The sequence below is a fragment of the Calidris pugnax genome, unplaced genomic scaffold, assembly GCF_001431845.1.
Source record: "Calidris pugnax isolate Ruff unplaced genomic scaffold, ASM143184v1 scaffold63, whole genome shotgun sequence".
Classification (NCBI taxonomy): domain Eukaryota; kingdom Metazoa; phylum Chordata; class Aves; order Charadriiformes; family Scolopacidae; genus Calidris; species Calidris pugnax.
In genome coordinates this window covers 7517-34221 of record NW_015090852.1, presented here as the reverse complement: position 1 = coordinate 34221, position 26705 = coordinate 7517, and the positions used below count along the sequence as shown (strand labels likewise).

Genomic DNA, 26705 nt, shown 5'->3' with positions numbered 1-26705 from the left:
AGGCCAAGTCAATCATCCTCAGAAACTGCAAATAAGGTGTCTTATTTGCCTTTACCTCTGAAATACAAAGTTCAAAGCTTTAGAGAATATTCCCTGCTCTCGGGTAAGATTCAGCTTTAGAAGGGGATCGTGTTTTGTTTCCACACAGGAAAAAAGCTGCTGGGCAGAATGACACCTGCTGTTTTGTAGAGCATACACTTACTTTTAGATTGGCTGTGTGTAGACTCGGTGATCTCAGAGGTCCTTTCCAACCACGATGATCCTGTGGTTCTGAGGCTAGTCCTCTGGTCCCCTTCAGTCACCTTCCTCATGTCTACACTGTGCCCTTCAACTGAATAACATAGTGAAACCCGTCCTCACCTACAGATAAGCAGGCAACGGGGGAGAAATCACTTCACCACAGTAAAGAACCTGCATCATCTTCCTGTGTCCTTCTCTCATGCTCTTAGTGCAGAGCCTGCAAAACACTTGAAGTATCATTTTCTTTTCCCCTCCTCCCTCCATTGCTCTCCTCCTTCCCCCATACCTCAGCTTGGATATCCCAACGCAGCCCAGATGAGTCTCTGCCTGCCCATCCACACAAGAAGCACAGCCTTACAAGTACTATGAAGAATTCAGCACTCATCTTTGAGAGACAACCCTCTAGCTAGCTCCCCCCAGCCAAGTCCTAGCAGCCACAGATTGGTTAATTGCTTTGCAGGATTAAGTCATGAAGAAATCACAGAGTTTCCATCCCTGTTTCAGAAGAGACTCCAAAGGCCTCGTTTTCACAGCCCCAGTCAGGGCCTAGGTATCTCTGTAAAGAAGGATTAGTTTAAATAGGGGAAAAAAAGAATTCTGCTACCCAAAGCAAAGACAGAAATATTTTAAGACCTCCTTTATTTGCAATTTTATTGCTTCGCCAAAGTCTGGGAAGGATTCTTTAAAATGTATTACTCAACTTAGCATCGGAATAGTGAAGGCCATTAAGACATAGGACAATCATGTTCCAATTTGCTCAGACAAGGAAGCCTTTGAGCAAGCATCATTTGGTGAGCTCATACTTCTTCCCCGGCTGTAGCTGGTGGTCCAGAATTTTAATATCTGCTCAGGGAAAGAAAACAAAACTCACCTTTATGGCTGTGAGGAAAAAAGCAGCCAAATGTGAAACCATTCACTGGCTCCCCCTTGAATCTGCAGACAGTTTGAAAGAGAAGCCTGACGGAGAGCGTGCAGGATTGGTTTAACTCAGAGATATTAATTTTAGAGGTGGATGACAAGCACTGTCATTTCAGCATCACTAGCTACCACACTGCTAATGAAAAAGCAGGAGGGGACAGATGGGACAGTCACATACAGGTTTTTGTTCATGGTCTTTAAGTGGCCTCTAAGGGAAGCAATATGCAGAGACAGGCTCGGGATGGTGAGCAGAGCTTGGAAGAGTATAGCCCTTACACTCACCCTGTCCTGGGCCTCACCCAGGAGTGTGAATATTAATTCGCTGCATGTCTCCTCAGGCCTTTCTTTGGGCTGGGAGACAAGAAGAGACAAGCCAAATGTAGATCAAACCACCTGGAGAGATGTGATACTGGAGGCTGAAGAACCTAGACTACGGACCTCACCTGGGTTAATGAGCCTTGCCAGCAGCCCGACAACATCTCCTAAAACCCAGCTCTTTGAATGGAGGAAGATTAGGGAATGTGCCCCAAATTATGAGGAGAAAGGCAGAAGAGGACCACAGACCAAGACAGGGTGAGGGGATGGTCTCAGGAAAGCTCGCTCTGATGCCGATCAAGGAGATATCAATTTTTAGTGGGATCAAATTTATTTCTTTTTAAGCGTGAAGTGACTGGCACCAGAAAAAAACAGGATTCAGAAGTTAGCAGCCTGGGTTTTGAGAAACAACATCACATGTTAAAACGTTAGCAGCCTGGGTTTTGAGAAACAACATCGTGTTAAAATTTGTTTTATGTAAAGTTCATAGAAGTTGCATACATTGGATCAAGCAGGTCCTTGTCATGTTTAGCCAACCAGGGAAGCTACAAGTTGAATGCTCTCCACAAGCCCCCTCCCAGTCTCTGACAGATCACCCATCAGGAGCTCCAAAGGCTGGAAGCAGGCTAGCAGGTTGCAAATCCAGTGGTCTCTGTGTGCACGTTGGTCAGTGATTGTCTCCAATGTGTTGGAGAAAGCTGTCTGAATCTAACTTTGTTAAGAAATACTGAATCCTTGGGTACTGTCCTGCACAGAGCTTGATTTAAGCCTTGATCTTTTTACTCTTCCCTGATAGAGACCTCTTCTTCCTCCCCAGGATTGGCTCGTTACTGGAAGACTGAGGACGGATCTTCATCTCGGTAAAAGGGATGGAGAATTCATGGCCTTTCCATGGCTCCCAGTTCACCCCCTGGGAAAAGACCAAGGAATTTCTTTTATTAAAGCACCCAGACTAGGTGTTGGGAGTCTACCACTGCTGCCCTCCAATACCATTTAACCCTCCAATAAACACAGACGCTATTGTTCACCACATTTTGACTGTAATTATAATCAGTCTTTCAGACACTCCTACTATAAATCAAATCTACCCAGTTTGGAACACAACAGGACTGAGCCATCTTCAAGCTCAAAATAAGCCTGTGCAATGAGATGCACACCAAGACATGCACTGAAAGCCAAGGTATAAGGCTACACGACAGTGAGCCAGCATCCCAGCATGGCTCCTAGTGAGTGTTCTCTTATGTGTTCCCCTCAGAAATCAAGACAGCTCCACCTCAAGTATCTCTGATCACAAGAATCAGGGGACCATGAGCTCCAGTCCTCTGGATCCAGGGAGGACAGAGTAAGTTTTCTTCTGGATCAGTTTCTTTTCAAATTAAATGAGTTAGGATACCCTGGGCAATCTCTCCTGCTCCAAGGAGAGACATTTCCCCCATGTGTTTTCTCAAGGCTAGCAAGAAGAGCTGACCACCAGACAGAGTTCCACCACTCACCTCACTGTGCTTGCTCTCCCCGTATTTCCCGTTGAGGTTGGCCAAGTGGCAGTTCTTGTACCACCACGCACCATGGTGTGTCAGAGCACAGTTGCTGAGAGCCACATCGTTGTCTCTGTCCCACGTTGTGAACTTCCAGCCATTGTGGTAGGTCATTGCATCCCCTAAAGGAAGAAGTGAAAGACAAGAATAGGAATAAGAGACCACAGTTGCTCAACCTACAGGCTTATACACGCTTCAGGCAGAACAGAGCAGGCCTGTCAGGGGAAAAGCAACAGCACAGAATGGGTCTCGACAATAATTTCTAAAGGGCTGCTGTTAGAGGGCATGTCCAGGGGCTAGATTCCCCCAGCTGAAGGTCTAATGGCAAGAGGATAAGTGGAAGACTATGGACACAATGGCAATGATAAGGATTTGTGCAAACTTTCACCCTGAGCAAAAGCTGCATTCTTTGCACTTTCCAGCTGGGGAGCCCCAGAAGTTGCTCCCCCATCAGCATGTTGCCTCCAGGAAATGCTTCCCAGTCTGCCTTTTCAGCTGATGTTTCACCGAGTTAGAGAGCCCTCTTCTCTTCAGCAGGAGACAGGCCTATGGGCACAGTCTCTTCAGTCTTCCCTCTCTCTCCTCAAAGATCTAACCTGACGTAATCATAAAATCATAGAATGGTCTGGGTTGGAAGAGACCTTAAAGATCATCTAGTTCCAATCCCCCTACCATGAGCAGGGACACCTTCCACTAGACCAGGTTACTCAACACCCCTTCCAACCTGGCCTTTAACAGCTCCAGGGATGGGGTACCCTCAACTTCTGTGGGTAACGTGTTCCGGTGCCTCACCACCCTCACAGTAAAGAATTTCTTCCTAATATCTAATGAGCTCCCATGCTACTGGCAAAAAAAAAAAAATAAAAAAATACACAGGTCCCAGCATTTGCTTCCCTGTGCAAAGCAGAGATAGCACAAGTATAAGGCACTCCTCACCAGCATTGCCTCTGTAATTCCCCACCGACAGCCTGTATCTGTCCTTGCCCGAGGCAACCTGGAAGAAGTCGTAGACAGCGTAGACGGATTCGCTGGCTGTCCACAAATCCACCCGGAGCTCATAGCGGATGGGGCCGCTGCTTGTGAGATTGTGCAGCTTGTCAAGACCTAGAAGAAAAAAGAATTACTCTTAAAAGGGAAAAGTCTGTTCACCTTTGCAGTCCTAGACTCTCACCTTCTGACTATTTCGGTTAAATCAGCTAATTTCCTGCATCCCTCCTTTCCTGTTTGATGCTGTTGTGACATTTGCCAATTTTATTCTGTCTTATCTCATTTTCTGGCAAGAAACAGCAGTATCAGAAAAAACAAACAGCCTAAACCAGCGCAAGACTGGCTGTAGTGCAACTTTATTTTTCCCAGAACATTTAAAGACTCTTGCTCCAAAGACCTTGACCTATTTAGTGCTGGACTCTCTGATCTACTCAGAGTTCTCTAACAGAACAAGACAGATAAAAATGACCTAATACACCAAGTTTTGTGTAGTATCCTAGACTCTGCATTTTCATAAGTGCAATTTCTTTCTTTTTCCTCTCATAGGAACACACAAGTCTGAAATAAACTGAAATAAGCAGACTTTGGCTTGCTCTAAGACTAGTCCAAAGCCCAAACATGCCAGTGGAAAGACTTAGCACGCCTCTAGAGATTCATCAGTGCTTCACCAGCACTTCTAGGGAAGACAAAAAAGCTGACAGTTCTAGACTGCCGGCTCGGGGAGTTGGATATCTCAGCACTTCTGTGCTTCTGCAAAGCTGATCTTCAGCTCTTTGCTTGGTCACACCCTCGTACTGTACCAAGCCAGAATTCCCCAGTGGGATCTCCAAAGCCTTCCACGTAATTTTTCCAGCGTTTGTAGAAGTCTAACTCGCCAGTGCTCCGCCTCTGAAACACCTGCAAAGCAAAAATTGCTGTGTGAGAGTTCACGACAAGCTGAGGAGAGACAGGGAAGATGGAGAGACAAAAATGCAGACAAAAAGGGGAAGCACTCAGGAAGAGACAACTCTAGCTGATGGTATGCTGCACCTCAGCAGGGTACACACGGGAATCAATTTCCATTTTCTGACTGTGGTGAATACTTAACTGTGCAAATTTCACAGTTTACTTTCCACAAATGCCTACGGATAGCACAAATCTAAGCATGATATAAACACTTAAACATAACAAGCTTAGGGACAAGATCCACAGGGACATGTGGATTCCTAAACTTCACTAATATGAGAGAGACTTAGGCAGTAACATGCAGCAATTTCTTTCAGTGAATAAAGTCACTTATCACTGAAAATTAAAGGCTAAAAGGGAATAAAGATATTTTTATTCAGTCGTTTAGGTAGGCAGCTATCAGAGAACCTCTGATTCACTCTTTCACGTTCATACACATTCCTCACCTCAAAGCCTTTGTGCTTCTGCCTCCAGATTCCCTTGAGCCACTCAACAACCACTGTGTGGTCAGGCTCCAGGTGTATGCTCACAGCACTAGCATTTAAAATACTAACAGGCATCAGCTGAACTGCATTAACTGTCCATACATGCAGCCTTATGCTGTGGTCAGGATGAGATAATATAGCTTAGTTAACTCATTATGAAAGGCAGTTAAGCTAAGCTATACTACTTCATCTTAAGAAAGGGCTGAAGGCACCCCCATATACATCAGCAATAATATGATTTTCTGTGGTATTCATGACCAAACAATGAAAAAGCCTTTGAGCCTCCCACAGCATTCCTACTGACAGTCTGAGGGGGTATATCAGCATCCACCACCCTTCCTAAAACCTGCCCCTCCCTCAAGGCAGGAGCTGAAACACAGTAGTGCAGTAGGGCAAAGAGAGCCTCAGCTAACACCAGTACTGGGTCCACTTGATTATATTCATTAAAAAAAAATAACAAAACAAAAAACAAACAAACAAACAAAAAAAACCAACACAAAAAACAGTAAGGAGCAGAGAATCACTCACTATCCACCCGCCTCCATCAGTGGTCATGTCACAGTACACCTGCACTGGCCTGCTGCTATCCCCGCTCAGGTAAATGGTGTAAATGCCACTGGAGGTGTTCCCATTCTGCTGTGTCTGGCTGCAGTCCGCGGGATACGGGTAGAGGAAGCCAACTGTGAGAACAGAGGCAGCAAAAAACTTCATATCAGCAAAGCAGGCCACAGAGCTGGAGGAAGCATTTCGCACCCTTAACAATCTCCTAACAACTATGGTACTGGAAGAGAAGTAAAGAAACCTGCTGTGCCCTCCCGCAGTGAGTTACATCAGCAAGCTGCTGCTGGCAGCCTTCCCCGCTGCCTGGGAGCTGGCACAGGGATGGGGTCCCCAGAGGCTGCAGGAGATGCAGTCCTGGGTTGCAGTGAGAGCAGGAAGTGGAGCCCTTGTTTGTGAAAGTGGGAGTGCCGGTAAACAGGGACTTTAATTTCCCTGCATTTCACAATCTGTCCTCAACTGGCAATCCCTGTGGGCACCGGCGCAGCACAAGAAGCTCCCACAGCAAGCTTTTGTTTGATTTGCTGCCCTTCTGGTGTACATTTCCTGACCTCTGAAAACGACCTGGGCAGCAGAGCAATCCCACGATGGTACTTAAACAGCTGTGCCCTACCATTACTGGGATGGTGCAGAAAAATCTCTAGTGTATCATCATCTCTCCTGCCCACTGGCAGCTCACCAGGAGGCTTTGTCCCACACTTGGCTGGCAAGGTTTGCCAGCAGCACTGACCAGTGTGGGCAATCTCCACTCACACTATCCTGTTGTGTTTCCAAGCCTCCAGATGGTGTGGCTTAGAATGGACTCCCAGCCAGGAGACAAATAATTGACTTGCTTATGATCACAGAGTTTCCCAGTGCATCTGCAGAACATGAACTCCACCTCTGACCTCTACCATAAAGCACAACAGCTCCAGAGCACAGGAAAAAGTGCAACAACCAAGGCCAAATCCTACCTGTTGAGAAGGTGCTGTCTGTCTTTCTGCTCTGACGATCTCCCTTATAGGCCATCACAAAGATAGTATACCTCACTCCTTGTTCCAGGCCTTCCAGCACAAACCGTTGTTCGCTAGGACTCAGCTGTACTTCCTGCCAAATAAAACACATCAAAGATCAATCCAATTCTGAACATTATTTAGCTTTTCTTGACCACAGTGCCTCATACTCCGTACTTATTTAAGGGCTTTTCTTGTAGAGTTCAGACAGGCACATTCACTGTATATCCTCGAAACATGGAGTCCATCTCCTCAGATGGAAGATTTGGGGCAAGGTCTCAAGATACACTGTTAGGACACTGAGGATACTCTATCCTAGCGAGTGCTGCCCTTCCAGGTAATATCAAGTTAGAAAAAGAAAAGTGAAGAAGCAAACATGTTCTCTGCACATGGTAGTCTGTTGGGAAGTGGCGTTCCACTTTCACAAAATTCCTCCATAGCTTCTACTCACAACAGTAGCACATCTCCTTCCTTAAGCTCTCCTTCCCTGGGCAGTGAATAGCATAAATTCCCCCTCAAAATTGTTTTTCTGTGAACCATATACCCACAAGACCCAACTGACAGAGCCCATAATCATAGGGGTGATTTCAGTGGGGTCTGCCAGGCTGAGGAATTAGCTGTACCTTGCTCATGCCATCTTGACCCTGGTAGGTCAGAGCGTAGCCATCAATGTCTGCTTCAGGAGGAGTCCAGGTAACCACACCAGTAGAATGAGTCACGTCCGATATACGGAGGTTCTTGGGAGGATCAATCTCTATCAAAAAAGAAAGGAAAATTCAAGTCTCATTGCAGAAATGAAAGACAGCAACTGCAGTGCAGGGCTTGGGCTGAGCTTTCAATGCCTGATCCTGTTAATTGGGAACTTCTGAAGTAACACAGTGACCTTCACAGTTAGCAAGAAGCAGTGGAAGCCTAGAGCAAACATGGCAAGGACTGCTACAGATCTGGTTTAGAATGTTTTGTGAGCCTTCCAATTGGCCCAACTGTACAGGGTAGAGGAGGTCCAGACACGTCTCCCTGAGAAGCCTCCATCAGGCTCATCTCTGAGGAGCATTCACAGACAGGTCAGGTTTGACTCTATACCCTAACCCTGGAGCATGGCCCATGTGTGGTTTGCTGAGAGCCCCTACCCCTCGTTTCCCTACTGCAGATGAAGAATGACTTTGCAGGCTTTATTGTTGTCATGTTTCAGCCTTCTTTAATAAATGCAGGAACACAAAGAAACCCACAGCTTTACGGTTTAGACTGTGCTGTATGTGGGACACCAGCTCCTTCACTGACATCAAAGGCTGAGCCAGACTTTTCCTGTGCAGTCAAGACTGCCCAAGTACAGCATGAGGAGAGGAACAGAATTATTTTTAAGCAATGCCAGTTCACAGTGGTTGTCAAAAAGTATCTGAGATACCCACAGCAGGGCTGCAGTGCTTTCCAAAGCTTAGTTGGAAGTAACAAAAATCAAGAAGCCTCTCCCTAATTCTCATCCTGTGTTTGCTATATTCAGGTGTTTGGGGAACATCTTAAGGAAAACAATTTAAAGAGTAGGTTTGTCTGGCTTTCCAAGTTTTAGAAGGAAAGTTCTTGGTGAGTGGTGCTGGCCTTCAGGGAAGAACGCTCCAACCCTGAAGCACACCTGAGTTTACAGCAAACTATAACTGAATAATTCACCTCAACTCAACTTTTCCATAGACCTCCCTAGGTCCATGACCACGTCACTTAACTTGCCCATTGATTCAGTTCTTCTCCATATAAACCAGGCAACAACACTTCCTAGACCTTGAAGAGTGCTATGAGGATAATCACAACAGTAATTATAATGCATCAGTGAAATATTACAGTTGTGAAAAGGCCACAGAAGACAAGGCCAAACTATGTCTGTCTTAGATAACGAGAAGAGTGGAGCAAAGTTGTTTCTCCCAGGAAACACTGCTCTCCTGTGTATAGGGTTAGCACTTGAAGTAGATACAAAGGTAGAGAAGAAGAATCAAAACACTGAATACAAGAACAGGGATAGCAACACCAATGTTCACAGAGCATGTTGTTTAAAACACTGGCTATTCATTATAAAACTGTAAGCCATCTATCAGTAGGCTCCAAGTTAAGCGTTAGCTCGTTATCTAATGAATTTATGCTTCGTTTGGGAGACCACTTAACAACTGCTTTAAGAAAAACACTACAGTAATCTTCTCAAGTGTAGCTCGTTAGATGTACCTCCCGCTACTGAATACAAGAACAGGGATAGCAACACCAATGTTCACAGAGCATGTTGTTTAAAACACTGGCTATTCATTATAAAACTGTAGACAACCTATCAGCAGGCTCCAAGTTAAGCGGTAGTTCATTATCTAATGAACTTATGCTTCGTTTGGGAGACCACTTAACAACTGCTTTAAGAAAAACACCACAGCAATCTTCTCAAGCGTAGCTCGTTAGATGTATCCCTCCCGCTGGACAGAAGAGGGAGCCAAAAGGTACCAAATCCCTAACGAGAAGCAAGGGATGGGAAGAGCAGCCTTAGACAGCCCTACAGTTTCACAGCACTGCTTTTGAAGACCAGTCAGCAGTTTCCCTGGGTGCAGGAAACCACCACAGAAAAGCTCCCTGCCACAGCCATTGTAAATGATAGGGAATAATCACCTTGAGTAAGAAAATTTATTTTTCCCGACCACTTAACAACTGCTTTAAGAAAAACACTACAGTAATCTTCTCAAGTGTAGCTCGTTAGATGTACCTCCCGCTGGACAGAAGAGGGAGCCAAAAGGTACCAAATCCCTAACGAGAAGCAAGGGATGGGAAGAGCAGCCTTAGACAGCCCTACAGTTTCACAGCACTGCTTTTGAAGACCAGTCAGCAGTTTCCCTGGGTGCAGGAAACCACCACAGAAAAGCTCCCTGCCACAGCCATTGTAAATGATAGGGAATAATCACCTTGAGTAAGAAAATTTATTTTTCCCCCCCTCAGAAGTTGCATTATTTTTGCAGAAGTGTCATTACTCTTGGAAATATACTGCAAGAAAAAACCCCACAAAACAACCACTCCATGGCCCCCCTCAGAAGTTGCATTATTTTTGCAGAGATGTCATTACTCTTAGAAATATAGTGGAAAAAAAACCAAAACAAAACACAAAACAACCACTCCATGTTTTTTTTGTGCAGATGTTTCAGGAATATCCCTACTAATGCTAAATGCATTCCCTCTCTCAGCATTTTCCCTTCATGTAAAATCTCCAGGTGTCTCCATCTTCATTCCAGTTCAAAAAAAAACCCCAACATTTCAATTTGCTGAAAGTCTCCTGGCATTTCCAGTTCCAGACAGGTTCAGTCTTTTGGTTTCAAGAGATCTCCATTTGTCTCCCTCAGCTGCCCTCGACCTCTAAGCACTGGGGAACTGCTTGGCATCTTGCCCTAAATCCAAGCTTCGATGTTTCTATCTCACACCAGCTTGATTTGTAAACTAAGAAAAGGACACAAGCAAGGCCAATGGACACGGAGTGACCCTGAAATGCTCCCAGTACACTGTAACCCTTATGGCTGACTGAACAGGACAGATTTAAGCCTGCTTGGAAGCCGCCTAGGACCAGTCTAAGATCACAAGTCAAAGGACAGGCCATTAGTTTTAACTGTCCCCAATTCTAAAATGGTTTAACGATGGCTGTTAAACCTCTGTTACTGGTAAACTTGATAGCAGTACATGAAGCATGGCATGCTTTTGATTACAGACTAGGAACAGCGTGGCGAGTAGGGCCCAAGAGGTGATTGTCCCCCTGTACTGGGCACTGGTGAGGCCTCACCTTGAGTACTGTGTCCAGTTTTGGGCCCCCTACCACAAAAAGACATTGAGGTGCTGGAGCGGGGCCAGAGAAGGGCAACAAAGATGGTGAGGGGTCTGGAGAGTAAGTCTGATGAGGAGAGGCTGAGGGAACTGGGGTTATTCAGCCTGGAGAAGAGGAGGCTGAGGGGAGACCTTATTGCTCTCTACAACTGCCTGAAAGGAGGGTGTAGAGAGATGGGGGTCGGTCTCTTCTCTCAAGTCACAGGCGACAGGACAAGAGGAAATGGCCTCAAGTTGCGCCAGGGGAGGTTCAGGCTGGATATTAGGAAAATTTTTTTCACTGAAAGGGTTATCAGCCATTGGAATGGGCTGCCCAGGGAGGGGGTTGAGGCACCATCCCTGGAGGTGTTCAAAAGACGGGTTGATGAAGTGCTGGGAGGGATGGTTTAGTGATGATGCTCCTTGTTTGTTGTGTGGGTGTCTATTTTTGTCAGTGAGGTTGACGGTTGGACAAGATGATCTTTAAGGTCCCTTCCAACCTAGAAGATTCTGTGATTCTGTGACTAGTGAAATAAGCTGGGTACCATCCATTGCCATTACTCTGTATTACGACACCTGCATCTTCTTCAACAGCAGTCTCTGTTATGGTAGCCTATACTCACACACTTGAATCTCCAGAACAGGTTTATCACTGTAGATATTCATTACCCTCTAATGCAAAGAAAGATGATTAAAAGTAAAATAACAAAGGATTAGAGTCCTTCTACCCAGTTTCACTTCCCTCCTGCCCACAATTACCTGTCAGCAGGTCAATGCTCGCTCTCTTGCTCTCCTTGCTTCCCAGCTCTGCCCAGAGATGGATGGTGTACCTCATGCCTGGTTTCAGTCCTGTCAGGGTGGTAATGCTCCTGTCCTTCCACACTTCTACTTCCTTGGTGTCCCCATCAGCAGAAGTGTAGCTCACCATATACCTGTCTATGGGAGCTTGGACACTATCCCAGGAGATGGTGGCTGTGTCCTCTGTCACTTGGTCAATTACCAGATTCTTTGGGCTGTCCACTTCTAAGAAATAAAGCACAAAGTAGAAAGTGTGGGTAACTAAAAGACACGTGTTCCCCTTAAAACTTTTGCTCTCTTAAGCCCCATGGTCCTACCCTCAGGAAGCTAAGACTGACATGGACTAACTCATCTGTAACTTTTTCTGGGTCTCAGTGGTTAATCACCACGATTGCTATTGACAACAAAGAACTGCAGTAAAACAAGGTAAGGCACTGAGGCGCAGCCATCTTCATACAAAGGCCTCAGGAGTAAATTATCAAGCAGAGATACCGGGAAGAATAATTGTGCAGCAGAAGGTTCAACTGAAATTTAATGCTCATAAGAATTTAGGTCTGACACAGCCTCAAGAAAGATATATTATCCAGTTATTTGGGAGCACGCACAGCCCTGGAGTCTTCATCCGACACTGGGTACGCTGAGGCAGAGAAGATGTGAGAGACCAAGGCAGCACCAACACTCTGCTCCCCTTTATCCGCCTCCCCCACAAATACCTCTTTTTGACCCGTGAGGTGCCAGAAAGACCTAACACTTCTCTACAGTACAACTGAGGGAAGAAGGCCTTAGCAAAAGAGGTGGCCAAAGATGATCATAGCTATTGCCACCCCTCCATAGCTGCAAAATCACAACCCAAGATTTTCACAGGTCACCTGTGGGAGTGTTCGTGCTTGCCCTCTTGCTCTGCTTGCTTCCTTTCCCTGCCCACACAGGGATGATGTGCAGCACATCTGCCTTCAAACTAATCAGGTCAGCAAGACCTGTATCCTACCCCATCTCTCCCTCATGCCCAGGAAATGCTAGCAGTGTCCCCTGCCAAACAGCTTGTCTTCAGTCTGACAGGCAGGCAGCTTCCGTAAGCAAAAGCCTTGATTATACAAAGGGAATTACTGATAGTTAAGAGACTTTATCAGCTTCAAACCATTTTCTACCCTCCCATGTTTTGGGAGAAGATTATTAAGATAGGGATGTTTCCTTCTCAGCCTTGATTCATTAATAAATACCATTCTTATCAGCTACACTAGTTGAACCATCCAAAGTTTAGGCAGGATTCAACAGCAGTAGTGTCTGCTGTGAGCTCAGCCACACCAGCAAAGCTGAGCATACCTGAAGACCAAAAAGAGCAGGCAAATCTGATAAGTGAGGACCACAGTGGTTTAGCAAAGTGCTGTGAAGCTCCCATTGGGCTGATAGTTTCTGAACTAACAGAGCAGGTAATAGTTCCTAAAAGTTCTCTAGACTTGGCACCAACTCTATCTGAAGCTTGAAGGTGCCCGGAGCATGGATGTGCCCTCATCACAGGTGACCTCAAGACAAACCAGTGTCTAGTATATGGCAAGTATATTCTGGCAAGAGGCCAGAAAAAAAAAAACAGGACAGAAATTGAGATCACCTCTTCAACATAGTGCAACATAGAACCACAAAGATTCTCTGGAATACCTGTCACTGCCTCAGTGCTGATCTTCTTGCTCTGCCGGGCTCCCTTCTCTGCCCACAGAAAGATGACATATTCAATGCCAGGTTTCAGTCCTGTCAGAGTTGTCGTAGTCTCATTCCTTCCCACTTCCATCTCCTCTGTGTCACCATCAACAGAAGTGTAGTTCACTATGTATCTATCTATGAGGGCCTGAACCCTGTCCCAGGAGATCGTGGCCGTGTCCTCTGTCACTTGGTCAGTCACCAGGTAAGCTGGACTGTCAATTTCTGCAGAGACAGTTAAAAGTGAAGACTGTGACACTCCTTCCCCTCAAAGGCTTTGCTAGTTTCTTCCATTTTCAAGTCCTATTTCCGATTACACACTGATTGGACCCACAAAGCTGGTAGGTATCAAGGTCTGAAGTGATTTGACTGGGGTCTTTAATCATTTAATTTGTACAGAAGCATTCTGAAGGAACAGTCCTGACCCGGATGGAATAGAACACTTGCAAAGCAAGATACTGTTACTTCCTCATTTTCTTATGGTCACAAGCCTCTAAAGCTCACATCTGTCCAGAAAGTGACAGAACAGTCAGAGATTTTTTTGTTAAGAGACCAGGATGACCTGGGCACAACATTTACTCATCTTCCTTCAGCAAGTTCCTGACCTAGAGCATGGGTCTTGTTAATGCTTACAACAGCTTGCAATCAGTTCAGACATTCAGCTTTACAGTGTTGTTACAAACCAGCACAGGACTGGCCACACAGGGGAAAGTACATCCTGGTAAGAACAACTGAGGAACAAGGATTAATCATCCCATTGCAAGAAAAGGCATCCCGCATGCTATTAACCTCTCTGCATTTCAATTTCTTCATCTGCAAAAAGGAAGCAAGCCCTTCCCCATTCCACAATGAAGGATAAACAAACTAACCAACCAGAATAAAACAAGACTATACAAATACATGAGACACTGCTTCAAAGGCTTCATTTTCCCTAATCCCTATTAATAATCACAACACAGCCCATTTGTAGTACATACAGGTAATTAGAGTCTCTCTGTGATGAGCTGAATAAGTTTCACAGCAAGGTGCACTAACTTGGAAGATCTGATTTCTTAAGCCCGAATCTCCCTCTGCCATGAAACTGCCTTGGGATGGATTTACTCAGTGTTGAGGCAAAGCTGGGCTGTAACTTAGACTCTTAACCTATCGCCCTCTTACCTGTCACAGCCTCAGTGCTCACCCTCTTGCTCTGTTGTTCTCCCTTTTCTGCCCAGATGTAAATGGTGTACTCCATGCCTGGCTTCAGTCCTGCCAAGGTAGTGACATCCTTGTCTTTGTCCACTTCTCTCTCTGCTGTGTCCCCGTCAGCCGAGGTGTAGCTCACTCTGTATCTGTCTATTGAAGCCTGGACTTTGTTCCAGGAAACAGTAATCGTATCCTCTGTCACTTGCTCAGTCAACAGCTCAGTTGGGCTGTCAATTTCTGTAAGTAAAAGCCATCATGATCAGAAGTTTTAGTACAGTGCTATGGTAATCACAACGGCCTAAAGACACAGAAAACACAGGTTTTATAAGGGAGAGGTAGTATGTTTTATTAGACTGTCAAATATATTTGGAAAAACAGATGAGCCTTGGGAAATTATTCTATGCACAGAGACCTAAAAAAGGCTTGTGTGTCCAAAAGGTTGCTTGTTTTAATTCTCCAGCTCAAACCAGTAAGTCTAATAGAAGTTTCATCATCAGCTACAAACCATATTTTGATCATGCAGTATAAATAACTGACGCTTAAGCGAGTCCCATTGGATATCATCGTTTGTGGCCCCAAATCATTTTATACTGTTGGACACAGTGCAAGGTGGATAAAACAAGGGGGCTAACTGCCTGCAAATCCTACCATTCTTGATGCATTGGTATACATATTTATATGTCAGTGCCAAGGTGGCCAAGCCCTCTGCCCTTGGGCTGGGTGAGTTGGGCTGTTGATTTCTGCAGGAACAGTTAGAAGCGAAGAACATGAGTTGTCCCAGTGAAGCTGCACTTACTCCTTCCCCTCAAGAGCCCAGCCAATTTCTTCCACTTCTCATCTTTTATTTCTTATCAAGGACAAGCCTGAACTACAAAGCTGGGAGGTGCCCAATTCTGAAGTACTTCAGATGGTCTCCCTGCAACAGCAGGGCTCTTTGTTGGCAACAAAAGCACAGCCGACCCTGCGCAGGCAGAAAGGAAAGCCCATGCAGAATATGGTGTTACTGTCTCTTGCTTTCTGAAGATCCCAACCTCTTGCCTGAGTTTCTCTGGGAATTAACCCAAAAATCAAATTGCCTGCTCAGGATCTCTCTCTGAAATGCAGCTCTCTTGGGACAAGATTGTTTCCTACTAAAGCAAAACTTCCTACTTATCACAGCTGAGATGTCTGCTGGGCACCCCTCTCTGTTCACAGAGTGGCACACTTTTTGCTTGGCTTCAGTGCTGTCGGGGCAGTGATGCTCTTGTCCTTTCCCCACTTCCATGTTCTTTGTGTCCCCATCAGCCATGTTGTTGTATGTCACCAAGTACCTGTCTATCAGAGGCCAGACCCTACCCCAGGAACCTGTGACTGTGTCTTCTGTCAGCCATCTGGCCACTATGTGGCCACTACACTGGCAATTTCTTAAGAGAAGGTTTGAGGGTGAAGAACCAGGCAATGACAGTGTAAACTACTTTCACATTCTCCAACAGAAAAAAGCCACTTTCAATCTCCTCCCATTACCACAATCCTTCCCTTGCCCTTTTCAGAGACAAAAACATGACACTAGCCTTCTCAAGCCTTAAGTCACTATCACAGAGCAGCCTGCAGGAATGTGCCACTTCAAGGACAGCCCATGACCTATACAGAGAGCATGGTCTTTTGTGTTGGGTTTGTTGGTTGGTTTTTTTTCCACTGAACTGCTAAAGACAACTCAGCAGCCTGAGTAATGAAGGACTTGCAGATGCCTCCCGAATTATTGGAACAGCATTTCTTATTCTAGCTTATTCTGCTAAAGGCTCTAAACTCCAGGGCACAAACGCAGAGCCATCTGATGGCTACACTGTAATTACCACACACCAGCTTAGCTGCACTGTGATTTACCGCACATTCGCCATGGTAAAAGTTGTGATTTTCCACCTGTGTCTGCTAATCTCACCTCTTTTGTGAGATGAAAATACATTAATTCTAATGTTAATGAAATACGCTGAGGCTCCTTTGTGTCACCCTACAGCAGCGCAGCCTGGGAACGTGCATTTGAATAATCACAGCTCAGCTAGTTAGCAGTATAAGATTCTCACCTGTGGCAAGAAAAATCAAGTGAATTATTTTCTTGAGTGATATGAAAATCAAGTGATATGAAAATCAAGTTTGTTCTTTAGCTATAATCACATTGCAGCTGGGTATGGGCTGTGCCCGTATGCATTTGCAGTCCATTTAACTCCTGAACTCCCTGTGTGGTCCAGGAGCTCCCCAGCCAGTCACCTGTATCAGCAAGAACATGGGCTGGCCTGAGACAATGGAACAACTTAAAAGTGTTTGACTGATCTTCATGATTAAGCATTTCACTGATCCTTACTAATCCCCTCTGGGTGGGAATTTTAAGACAGTTCTACAAATTCCCCGAGGCAGCTCCTGTTGTGTCTAGTCTGATTTATATGCTTAAATGTGTTGGTTAACATCCTGAGTGGAGCATCCCAAACACTCCCCTAGGTAATTTCTGCTGCAGAAGTACAGATTGCCCATAGATAAGACATTTGTAAATCATCAGCAGAAACTGCTCCTGTACACACAGACACATTGGACCATGGCTGGCTGGATTATAAGAACTGAGCCAAAAAGTAGTTCAAGGCATTTCCCAATCTGGCTGCAGACCCTGCTGCAAGCACACTTCCAGTGGAGATTCCTGGACACCAAGGGACAGTGACCAGATGTCCTGTTCAGAGGTTTGATCCTCCACATGATCCTTACTTTATGATCCTAATGATCGCATGACCCCAATCAATTTGTTTTTCCTTTTTACAAACACTCTGTGCAAAATGTGTCTGAGCTCCCTGTCCTGTTGGGAAAGGCCACAACAGTCAAGCAAAGAAAAACTTGGAGGTGGTTTATGGCATTTTAAAGACAAGGCATGAATTGCACATGCCAGTTATGATGCTGTTTCACTGTTCTCTGTAACTGGTGCCTTGCTACAGGGCCTGTCCACAACAGGACTCAAAGCAAAGAGCCTTCAAGCTGAGCTGGAGACCTGTTCACTAGTAACAAAGACAGGAATTTTTTGCCTCACTAACAAGCTGTGCAAAGCAGGAGAAGCTTTACAAATAAATAAATAAAATAATATTTATGGAGTTTGAAAATCAAACTCAGCTCCCTGTGCTGCAGATACTACATCTTACCTGTCACAGCTCTGGTGCTTGCCTTCTTGCTCCGCTGGGGTCCCTTCTCTGCCCATATGTGAATGATATATTCCATGCCTGGCTTCAGATCCAGTAAGGTGACGACGTCATTTTCACTCCCCACCTCTATTTCCTTGGTGTCCCCATCAGCTGAGGTGTATCTCACCATGTACCTGTCTATGGGAGCCTCGACTTTATTCCATGAGACAGTGGCTGTGTCCTCTGTCACTTGGTCGGTTGCCACATTGGTTGGGCTATCAACTCCTGAGAGAACATTTCAAAGTGCAGGATTAGGAAATTCCAGCTGAATTAAACCACTGTCACCACACACACACATATTTCATTCATTTTTGCCTTGCTGCTTTGGCCAGCTAAAACACAGTCACCCAGGTTCCCCCTACAGCCCCTCAAGAAAGGCAGGCATCCAGGAGAAACAAGCATAGTCAGACTGGGGAGAAAGCAGGACTGTTCTCCCATTTCTTCAAAACTTTCCACTGTTTTTTGCAGTAAGAGCTTGCAGGCAACCTGCCTCATCTTCCATGGCTACTGACTTGAGTGTTACCTTCTCGCTTGCCCCCCTCACAGCACCAAGCATGGGCTGCCTCCATCCTTTCTTTGCCTCCAGTCAGCCATTTGTTGCTCCTCCTTTTCTGCCTGTCCTGCAGACCTGTCTCTCAGACTCCCCCAAGGCTTCTGCTATTTTAGGTGATGAATCAGAGTTTAGTGGTAGCAATAGCTGCTATTTGCCTTAGTCAAAGCTCCTAAATTCCAGGGGTTACATACAAATATGTGCAGGATGACTCATTGTGGATTTATTTTTCCTTTCTAAGAAGTTTTGCATCCCCTAAGTCTGTGAGGAACAGCTTGAAAACACAAGCTAAGGGCGTTCCAAGTAATCAGAGTCTATGCAAGGAAGAAAAGCAGCCTTACAATGGCAGTGTACAGGTTGTAAGTTTTGTTGTTTTAAATCAATTTTCTTTTAATAGAATAATTTACAAGACAAGCCCAGGAATATCAGGCCTGATTTGGGATTTTCCAGTCTTTGGTCACAGCATGCCTATCCTTTTGTAAGGGAGCTGATTTCAGAGTTCGCAGAATCTTAATTCTTCAAGGTCTTTTTTTTCACTATAATAGCTCAAAAATACTCTGCCATGTTTTTGAAGAGCTTGAAGCATCAATGAACCAACAGGGTTTCCAGATCTGCTTTAATATTCAAGTCTGGAATGCCTAAGCTGCCAGTTACAGGAAAAATAGCACTAAAGTAATAGTAGTGGTAGAACCATAGAATTATATGGGGTTGGAAGGGACCTCTGGAGATCATCTAGTCCAACCCCCCTGCCAAAGCAGGTCTACCTAGACCAGGTTGCACAAGAACTTGTCCAGGTGGGTTTTGGATGTCTCCAGAGAAGGAGACTCCACCAACTCTGGGCAGCCTGTTCCAGTGCTCTACCACTCTCACAGTAAAGAAGTTCCTCCTCATGTTTAGGTGGAACTTCTTATACTCAAGTTTGTGCCCATAAGTAGTAGTAAAGTAACTTCTGAGCTGTACTCGGCACACAATCAGAGCAGAAGACAGCTTGAAGATGCTTTCATGCCCTCCCCATGCTGGAGATGACTATGACTGGGGTTCTGTTACAAGACAAAGCAATCCAAAGCTTCAACCTCTAAGGGCCATCAAGTAGATGAAGCCTCTTCAGTCCCTTCCCATGTAAGAGTTGAAGACTCAAGCTACCACAGAAATGCCAGGACTGTGCCACTGTGCAGCCTGCCAGACAAGCACAACTTCATCTCCATGGGGGCAGGTGTATCAGCTGGGACTATAGCACCCAGTGGAAATGCAGGCCTGGCAACGCTGTGCTGGTCTGCTCCTCAGTCCAGCTGTTGTGCTCAGTCTGCTGAACAGAAAAATAATGCTGGAACCCAGCAATATGGGAAGGAAGAAGAACTTGGCCTCTTCTTTATTGCTGCTGGGCTTAGAGACCAGACAAATCAGCAGCAGCTAATAGCTATGAGGCAGTGAGTGGCAGCTGCCCAGAGGATCTGCGAGGAAGGGCCATACCCAGACAGTAAATCATGTGAGCCAGGTTTAAGCAAGGTCATCCTGTCAATGATCTAGTTAGGGCAGTCATGAACCAGCAAACTTTGAGTTACTGCTGGACCTAGCTCTGAGCTCGTTTGAGGGTTGTTATTCCATACAGATGGCAGCTTACTATGCTTATCCTGTTAGTCAAGCTAAGGGTGAGATTACTGTAGGTTTAAAACCAAGGCAAGTGACTCAGCTAGGGCTAGGTTTAGTGTTTAATATATGATGTAGACAAGCTTAAACAAGATACAAACAGACCTGGTTGCAGGTCATGCATGAAGAAGCAGCCAATTGTGCACTTTTCGTGCTGTGAGCTTGACAGATCTGTCTCTGAATGCTGTAGAAACGTCAGTATCATAAAAAAAAACAAACCAAAAAACCACTTTCCACGTACCAGTCCTACCACTCACTGAGGATGGTTTCCCTTCTGTATTGTCTTTCACAGGTATGACGGTGACCTCATACTCTGTGCCAGGTTTCAGGCCTACAAAGACCAAAAGGGAGCATTATAAACAATTAGGAAAGACAGTATTTTTTCATAAAGAAATCTATTTTTTTTAGTCTACGCATTTCTTGGTTCATAGAGGAGAGAAACTTAAATTTAGATTTCTGTCTAACTTCCTTTTGTCTTGAGAATGCCTCAGTAGCAATTTTGGTCCAGGCTTACCATTAGGGCATACATTGACACACACAGAAAGTGAGGATTTCCTTAACATGAGTGTTACCAGCTCTGAAATAGAATATACTTTATTCCTAACAAGGACAGAATTAAAGCTGAATGAATATGCCTTGAAACTTGGTATCCACAGAGCATAGAAGCTTTCTCCTCATGGAGACACCCATTATTATGGCATAGGAGAACCCCAATAGATCTCATTTTATCTTACAGCAGGCACAAGCTGAAGGAGAACTGGCCACTCACAAACAAGAGAAGAATTGTCTCTGGACTATGGTCTTACAATCAATCAACAACTCCAGTTATTCCTGCCCTGTCTGGAATACCCACAAGTACTCACCAGTCATGATGTGTCTGCTTTTAGGGTCATTGCTTTTGGGCACCATGACCTGCTTCTCATCCATCTCCACCAGGGACCTGAACTTCAGCTTGTAATAATCCACATCTGTTGATGGGTTCTCCCACTCCACTTCCAGAGAGTGCTCCATTTCCTCCGTCACCCAGATGGCACTGAGTGCAGGCAGGACTGTGAAGGACAGCAGAGGGCCGTGAGGAAGCAGGATGAGCACCAAAAGATGAATAGAAAATAGGAGGTTGCTAAACAGCTCCCCTCCCTCCCCAGCTGCCTGCTGTGAGACCCGAGTTGGTTTCCTGAGCCCAACTGAAGAGTTAAACAAGTACAGCACAATCATTATTTCAACAGGCTTAGTTTTATGCATGGTAACACTCCAACTCAAGAGGTTTTTGGCTCTTAGCTCCCACCTGTTGTGATAGAAGCAAGAAAAATGTCAAATAACCAAACTTTCCACCGCTTTTGCCAAGTGCAAGCAAACAGCATACTACCAGCTGCTAATAAAATAGTATTTCAGATCTGGAGAGAGAGAGAATGTGTCAAATATGCAGCCTTCCCATACCCAGCCTCCTAACTTCAGTAGCACCAGGCTCATTCAGTTCTGGGAAGAGACTATGAGGAAAACTTGCTGTTGCAAGCATGTTTGGAGAATTAGCACCTAGAAATGCTGCCTACTTTAATGTCCCTTCTGCATCCAGTTGAACAGTGCATTATTAACAACACGCTGGCCTTATCTCACATGCTTCCATTCCTGCTTCTTGCAGTAGGCAACGTTATGGATTTCCTGGAATTCAAGAGTGTCAGTGCAAGCAGGATTTGGACAAGATAAAGGGAGAGATAGGAAATTTGCAATATGTTTAGCCCCAACGATATATATCCGTAAATAGATTCTCCAGAAGAATAAAATGGCAAAACTGACTAGGAGAAGAAAGTGCTCTCCTGAGCTCAGACAGGATGTTACAAACCTGCAAAGCCAAACAGTTTGCTCCACTTATTTGAATTTAACTTTAAGGATCTATAACTTCTGACTGTGAAGAAAAAGGCTGCCTGCTCCTACCTGTACTTGCTTCTAGGTACTTGGGCTCACTGGCAAACCCCTTCTTCACATGACGAAGTGTGACATTATATGCAGTGCCAGGACGGAGACCCACAATCTCATAGCTGAGCTGCTCTTCAGGCACATGGACTTCTTTCACCAATGTCTCAGACCCTACTGGATAATAGCTAAGGAGGTAATTATCCACATCAATTATTTTATCCCAGCTGACAGCCAGAGAGTTCTCTGTGGAGTTCAGCAGCTGCAGGTTCTGAGGAGCAAGCACTAGAAGAGAAAAAAAGAAAAACATTGCAATGAGGATGATGTCTTAGCATTTGGTCCAGGGCTCACATGGCCATGTAAGAAATTTTTTTCAGATTTATTTCGACTACAGAGATAATACAGAACTGGAACTCCCAGTCTGTGGTTATCTTGGACTTATGCATTTCTTTCCGCCCAACAGCATATCATTAAAAACAAATGAACATGTCAGTCAGTGACAAATACAATAATTTCCTGGACTCTCCAATTTCTAAACCCAAACTGGCATGAGGAAAACTATCTCATAAAGCTGTTGCTTCTGATGCCTGTAGGAAGAGAAAAAAAAAAAGGCAAAACCTTCTTTTTGTATCACTCACTTCTGATGCCTGTAGGAAGAGAAAAAAAAAGGCAAAACCTTCTTTTTGTGTCACTCGGAGTTATTTCAAGATGTCAACTGGTCCCCAGAAGTGGGGAACATAGATTCTCCATGATAGAGGTAGAAAACTGAGCTTTTATGCTGATAAAAACTTACACTTGGTGCTTGCAGGAGATCTGGGCAAATCTGTGGCACATAATCAATTTCACGACACCAACACTGCCTTAACCTTTTTGCCTCAAGACAGACAGATAATCAGTGTCTGGAAACAGGCCTGTAGAACATCTGTCAGAAAGTTTACCTAATTTTAATTACAAGCAAGCACATCATAAACTGATCAAACCATTCAGAAGCTGTATTTCATTAGCAGGCACTAACCAATAGCAAAACACAGATAGCAAGTGCCTGCAAAAAGGCATGCATCAGCAAGACTAGGTCAGACAACATCATGAGATTCTTCTCACTTGAAAGGCAGCATTCATTCCCTTGTATAATTCACAGCCTCAATTTGTGCTTGCCATTGCTTTTGATGGAAACTTTGTACAAAATGTGAGAACATTTATCCTCTCTCTCCTTGTGATACGAAGCTGGATTTGAATAATCTAGCTTTGCAGTAAAATACTAAAGAACCTAAATACGTATAGAGCAGTTTATCCCTTGTCTAAGCATAGTTCAGAAGAGGATTGTATCTGCCTCTCTGAAAAGGAGAGATATAGCATAAGAAACTGGTATCATCTGCTTAGGACAATGCCTAGGACAGCTCATGTTTTCAAGGAAGAGGTTTTGCAGAGGGGTTCTTGCAAAGGCAGTGACTCTCTAGCCCAGGCAGATCTATTTTTACAAGTTTTTTTGCTCTGCCCGGAAATGTATCAGGGCCATCTTCTCCAGCCAATGTGATGAACACAAGCACTTCAGAACCAGACAAAGATATATCTGGTCAGAGCAGGGGGAAGCAGCCCCGTGAAGGTGTGAGGGGGAAGGAGGTACTGCTTGGACGTGGTAACCCTTGAAAACTACCTCCCATTGCTCTCTGACAGCAGAAGACCTCCTAGCCTGAAGTGAGCACAGAGAGAGTACTAATGGGTGAGGTGAATTAGGAGGATGGGTGGTTGTGGGTTGTTCCAGAGTCCATCTTGCATTCTGCTCTCTGTCATCAATCTCTCTCCATCAGGCAGCTTCTACTGCAGAAGCCAGTTGAGGCCCTAATGGCCAAAGCAAGCAGGAAACGAGCCGCACGATTATAGATCCAGTGCTGGGCTGAGAGCTCACATGGGGCCTGTTGGGAACCCCTGGAACACCAAGAAGTCCCTCCTTGTTTTCCTTTCCAATTTCCTAATTACAGCACCAACACATAGACTTCCTGGTTAAACTAATATTGTGCTGAGATACCAAACAACTGTTTTGGTAGATACCCATGCTTTAAACGGTTGGTTTATTCATCTTCAGATATCCCGCAGTGCTATTTTGGAATGCCAGTAAACAAAGTCCAGAAACAGCACAGGCAAATACCTGCTGTTTAATGCGTCCTTGTCCTCTAGTTTTCCTTCACAAGGAATTGCAAGACATTAATTATACTGTTGCATGCTGGATAGTAACGTCTAGATATTCAGAGGTTCCCGTTACCATGGCTATATACGCCAAAATATGTAATTTCATGATCTGAGATACATAAAAAACATAGTAATAGTAATAAATACATAAAAACAGTGTCAGGGTAAACTTCCCAGAATGCAGAAATCTAAAGCAAATTGTAACAGAAAAGGTAATTTTGCAGCTATGGGAGAGGAGTGCTTGGCTACAGACGCTGAGACAGGAAGCATTTGCCTTTGGACCATTGCAAGCTTCCACTCTTCTGCATATTGGCCCCCCTTCCCTTCTCTGTGTGCTGGTGGGGAAGGGTTTGGTTGTCTGGGTTGTCTTCTCCTTCAGCTGCTACACACAGGCTTACTGGCACTACCATTAACTAATTCCACCTTTGCCCAATTCAGAAGCATTTTCCAGGCAATTCTTGAAAACAAGGATCAGTCAGCAATCCTTAGCACAACAGGAACTCAGAGAGGAGCATGGTAACCCCAGGCCTGGTTTACCTAAGGGATTAACCAAGTGTTTATGGGAGGTAGAGAGGGAAATTCAGAATGAAGGAAAGAAGGGAGAAACATCTCACAGTCATGTCTTACCCTGGGAGCAGTCAAGTCCAAAGAAGCCTTCATGGCAGTAGCACTCTCCTGTGTCACAGAACCCATTGCCACGGCAGTCCCCAGGACACCGTCTCTCACTGCAGTCCTCTCCAATGAACTCCTGGTAGCACTGGCAGGTCCCTTTGGCTGTGTCACAGATCCCATTGCCACTGCAGTTCCCAGGACAGAGCTGCTGGCTGCAGTCCTCACCAAAGTATGGCTCATCACAGATGCACTTCTGACCATCGCAATGCCCGTGGCCACTGCACTGGCCAGGGCAGGTGGGGTGGGAGCAGTCGCTGCCCTCCCAGCCCTGGTCACACTTACAGCTGCAGGTCTCATAGAGGAAAGTCCCGTGGTCACTGCAATGGGAGACACCTGGACAGAGCAGCAACAGGGTACACAACAGCAAGCATAACACACAGATGAGAGAAAATAAATTATAAAAAAATAAAATAAAAAAAAAATTAGGAACATAGCAATAGACAGGTAGTTCCAAAGTGTGTTCAAGGTCATTAAAGGAAAAGCACAAATATTGCTGGAAAATATGGGCGGAAAAAGACTTCAAGAGATCACCTTGTTCATCTGCCCCAGGTCCAAGGAGGGACCAGCTCCACCCTTGCTTCTCCCAACACATTTGTCTGCAGTCAGCAGGAATACAGATTCCACAACTGCCCCAGAGAGTCAATTTGACAGGTTTTCACAACCTGAATCTTCCTGGCTGTAATTTAAGCTCACCATTTTTCACCACAGGCATTATGAAAATGGAAAGCACATTATTCTCATCTGGTATACATCTTTTTTTTCATGTAAGCACAGACTTCACACTTATTTCTGTCACCATTCCCCTAACAACATCAGTTTGTTAAGCCTTCTCTTAGAGACCACTTGGTACAAAACTTTGATCACAGGCAGAGCTAGTGGCCACCACAAAAAATCATCACCAGAAACTCTGCTCTTCTCTCAGTCAGTTATCAAGAAGGAAGTAAAAAGACAAATTCTCAAAAACTACAAAATTCTGGAGACAAAAATGAGAAAGGAAGAGGCAGCAACAAGAAGCATCTCCCTCATCTCTCACCCTTCCCTCCCCCAGAAATTCCACCATTGAATCCTTCCACCTATGTGAAACTTGGGAACTGTTCTCTTCCACTTCTAGGAGATGCTCGGTGAGATTTCACCTGTGCTGGTTCCAGATATGGTACGTACTACCACATTTTGGGACCCGCACATCACAGAAACCAGAGCACCATCCCATCTGTAGGACTCGAGCATTTCACTTGAGAAGAACCCCCATAACCTTGACAAATGGTTTCCAGTCCCCAAATCTCTGCAGTAAATAAGCTGTATCTGGGAAGTAAGAGCAGATACTGCAATTGTTTCTTACCTTGGCTTCCCCCACAGCACTTTTGAGGGCTGCAAACTTCTCTCAGCTCTGCCACTTCTTTCTCAAGCTTCTCCATCCTTTCAAGCAGATCCTTAAAGTGGGCCAAAGTTTCACCATCCCCTTTGGGTGCATGCACATGGATGTTGTGTCTAAAGATTATATTCTGCTCTTCGTTTTCTTCAGCCTCCCCAGGATCTAGCTGCACCCCACCGTTGTCTTCATGCTGTAAAGGATCTGCTTCCACCTTAATCTGAGAGGATGTGGGCAGGTCAATCCTGTAGGAGTGGCTGAAGGATATTTTTTGACCATTGCTGGTGCAGTTGTGAGATGCAGGTTGTTGAGTGGCAGATGTCCAGAAAGCACAGCACAGCAATATTCCCATTGGGAAAGCAAGCCAGCTCTGGAAATCCATCTGGTAGGCTTTCAGAGGCAGCACTGACCCCTCAAACAGCACAGCTGCTTTCAAGAAGAGGAAAAATGTAAGTATTGTAAGCTGGTTTTCATGATTTTCTAAAATACAAATTCTCTTTTGCCCTGATTCAATACTACGTTGGACAGTACCTGGAAAAAATGAGTTAGATGCAAAGACAAATTCTCTTTTGCCCTGATTCAATACTAGGTTGGACAGTACCTGGAAAAATGAGTTAGATACAAAAGAGCTTCTAGACTGCCAGGCTATAAATTTTCAACTTTCAAGTGAAACTCAGTATCACAGTCCTTGCAATGTTTAATTATGCCATAGCAC

General features: G+C 45.0%; 1 protein-coding gene across 2 annotated transcripts; it reads right to left on the bottom strand.

Moving 5' to 3' along the window:
* Positions 1 to 1915: 1915 nt before the first annotated feature.
* TNN (tenascin N) lies at positions 1916 to 26387 on the bottom strand. 2 transcript variants are annotated; one of them, XM_014943373.1, is made up of 16 exons: positions 25961 to 26387; positions 24577 to 24954; positions 21784 to 22047; positions 20715 to 20900; positions 20093 to 20182; positions 17616 to 17879; positions 14434 to 14697; positions 13237 to 13500; positions 11542 to 11805; positions 7599 to 7729; positions 6937 to 7069; positions 5954 to 6105; positions 4796 to 4892; positions 3945 to 4112; positions 2967 to 3130; positions 1916 to 2383 (listed from the first exon to the last, which is right to left on the bottom strand). In XM_014943373.1, the coding sequence occupies exons 1-16, from the start codon at positions 26370 to 26372 to the stop codon at positions 2237 to 2239; spliced, it is 3378 nt and encodes a 1125-aa protein (XP_014798859.1). In that variant the 5' UTR covers positions 26373 to 26387; the 3' UTR covers positions 1916 to 2236. The 2 variants fall into 2 exon arrangements, with proteins under 2 accessions (XP_014798859.1, XP_014798858.1); XM_014943372.1 differs by lacking the exon at positions 14434 to 14697 and having other exon boundaries at positions 25961 to 26372.
* Between the last annotated feature and the right edge of the window lie 318 nt (positions 26388 to 26705).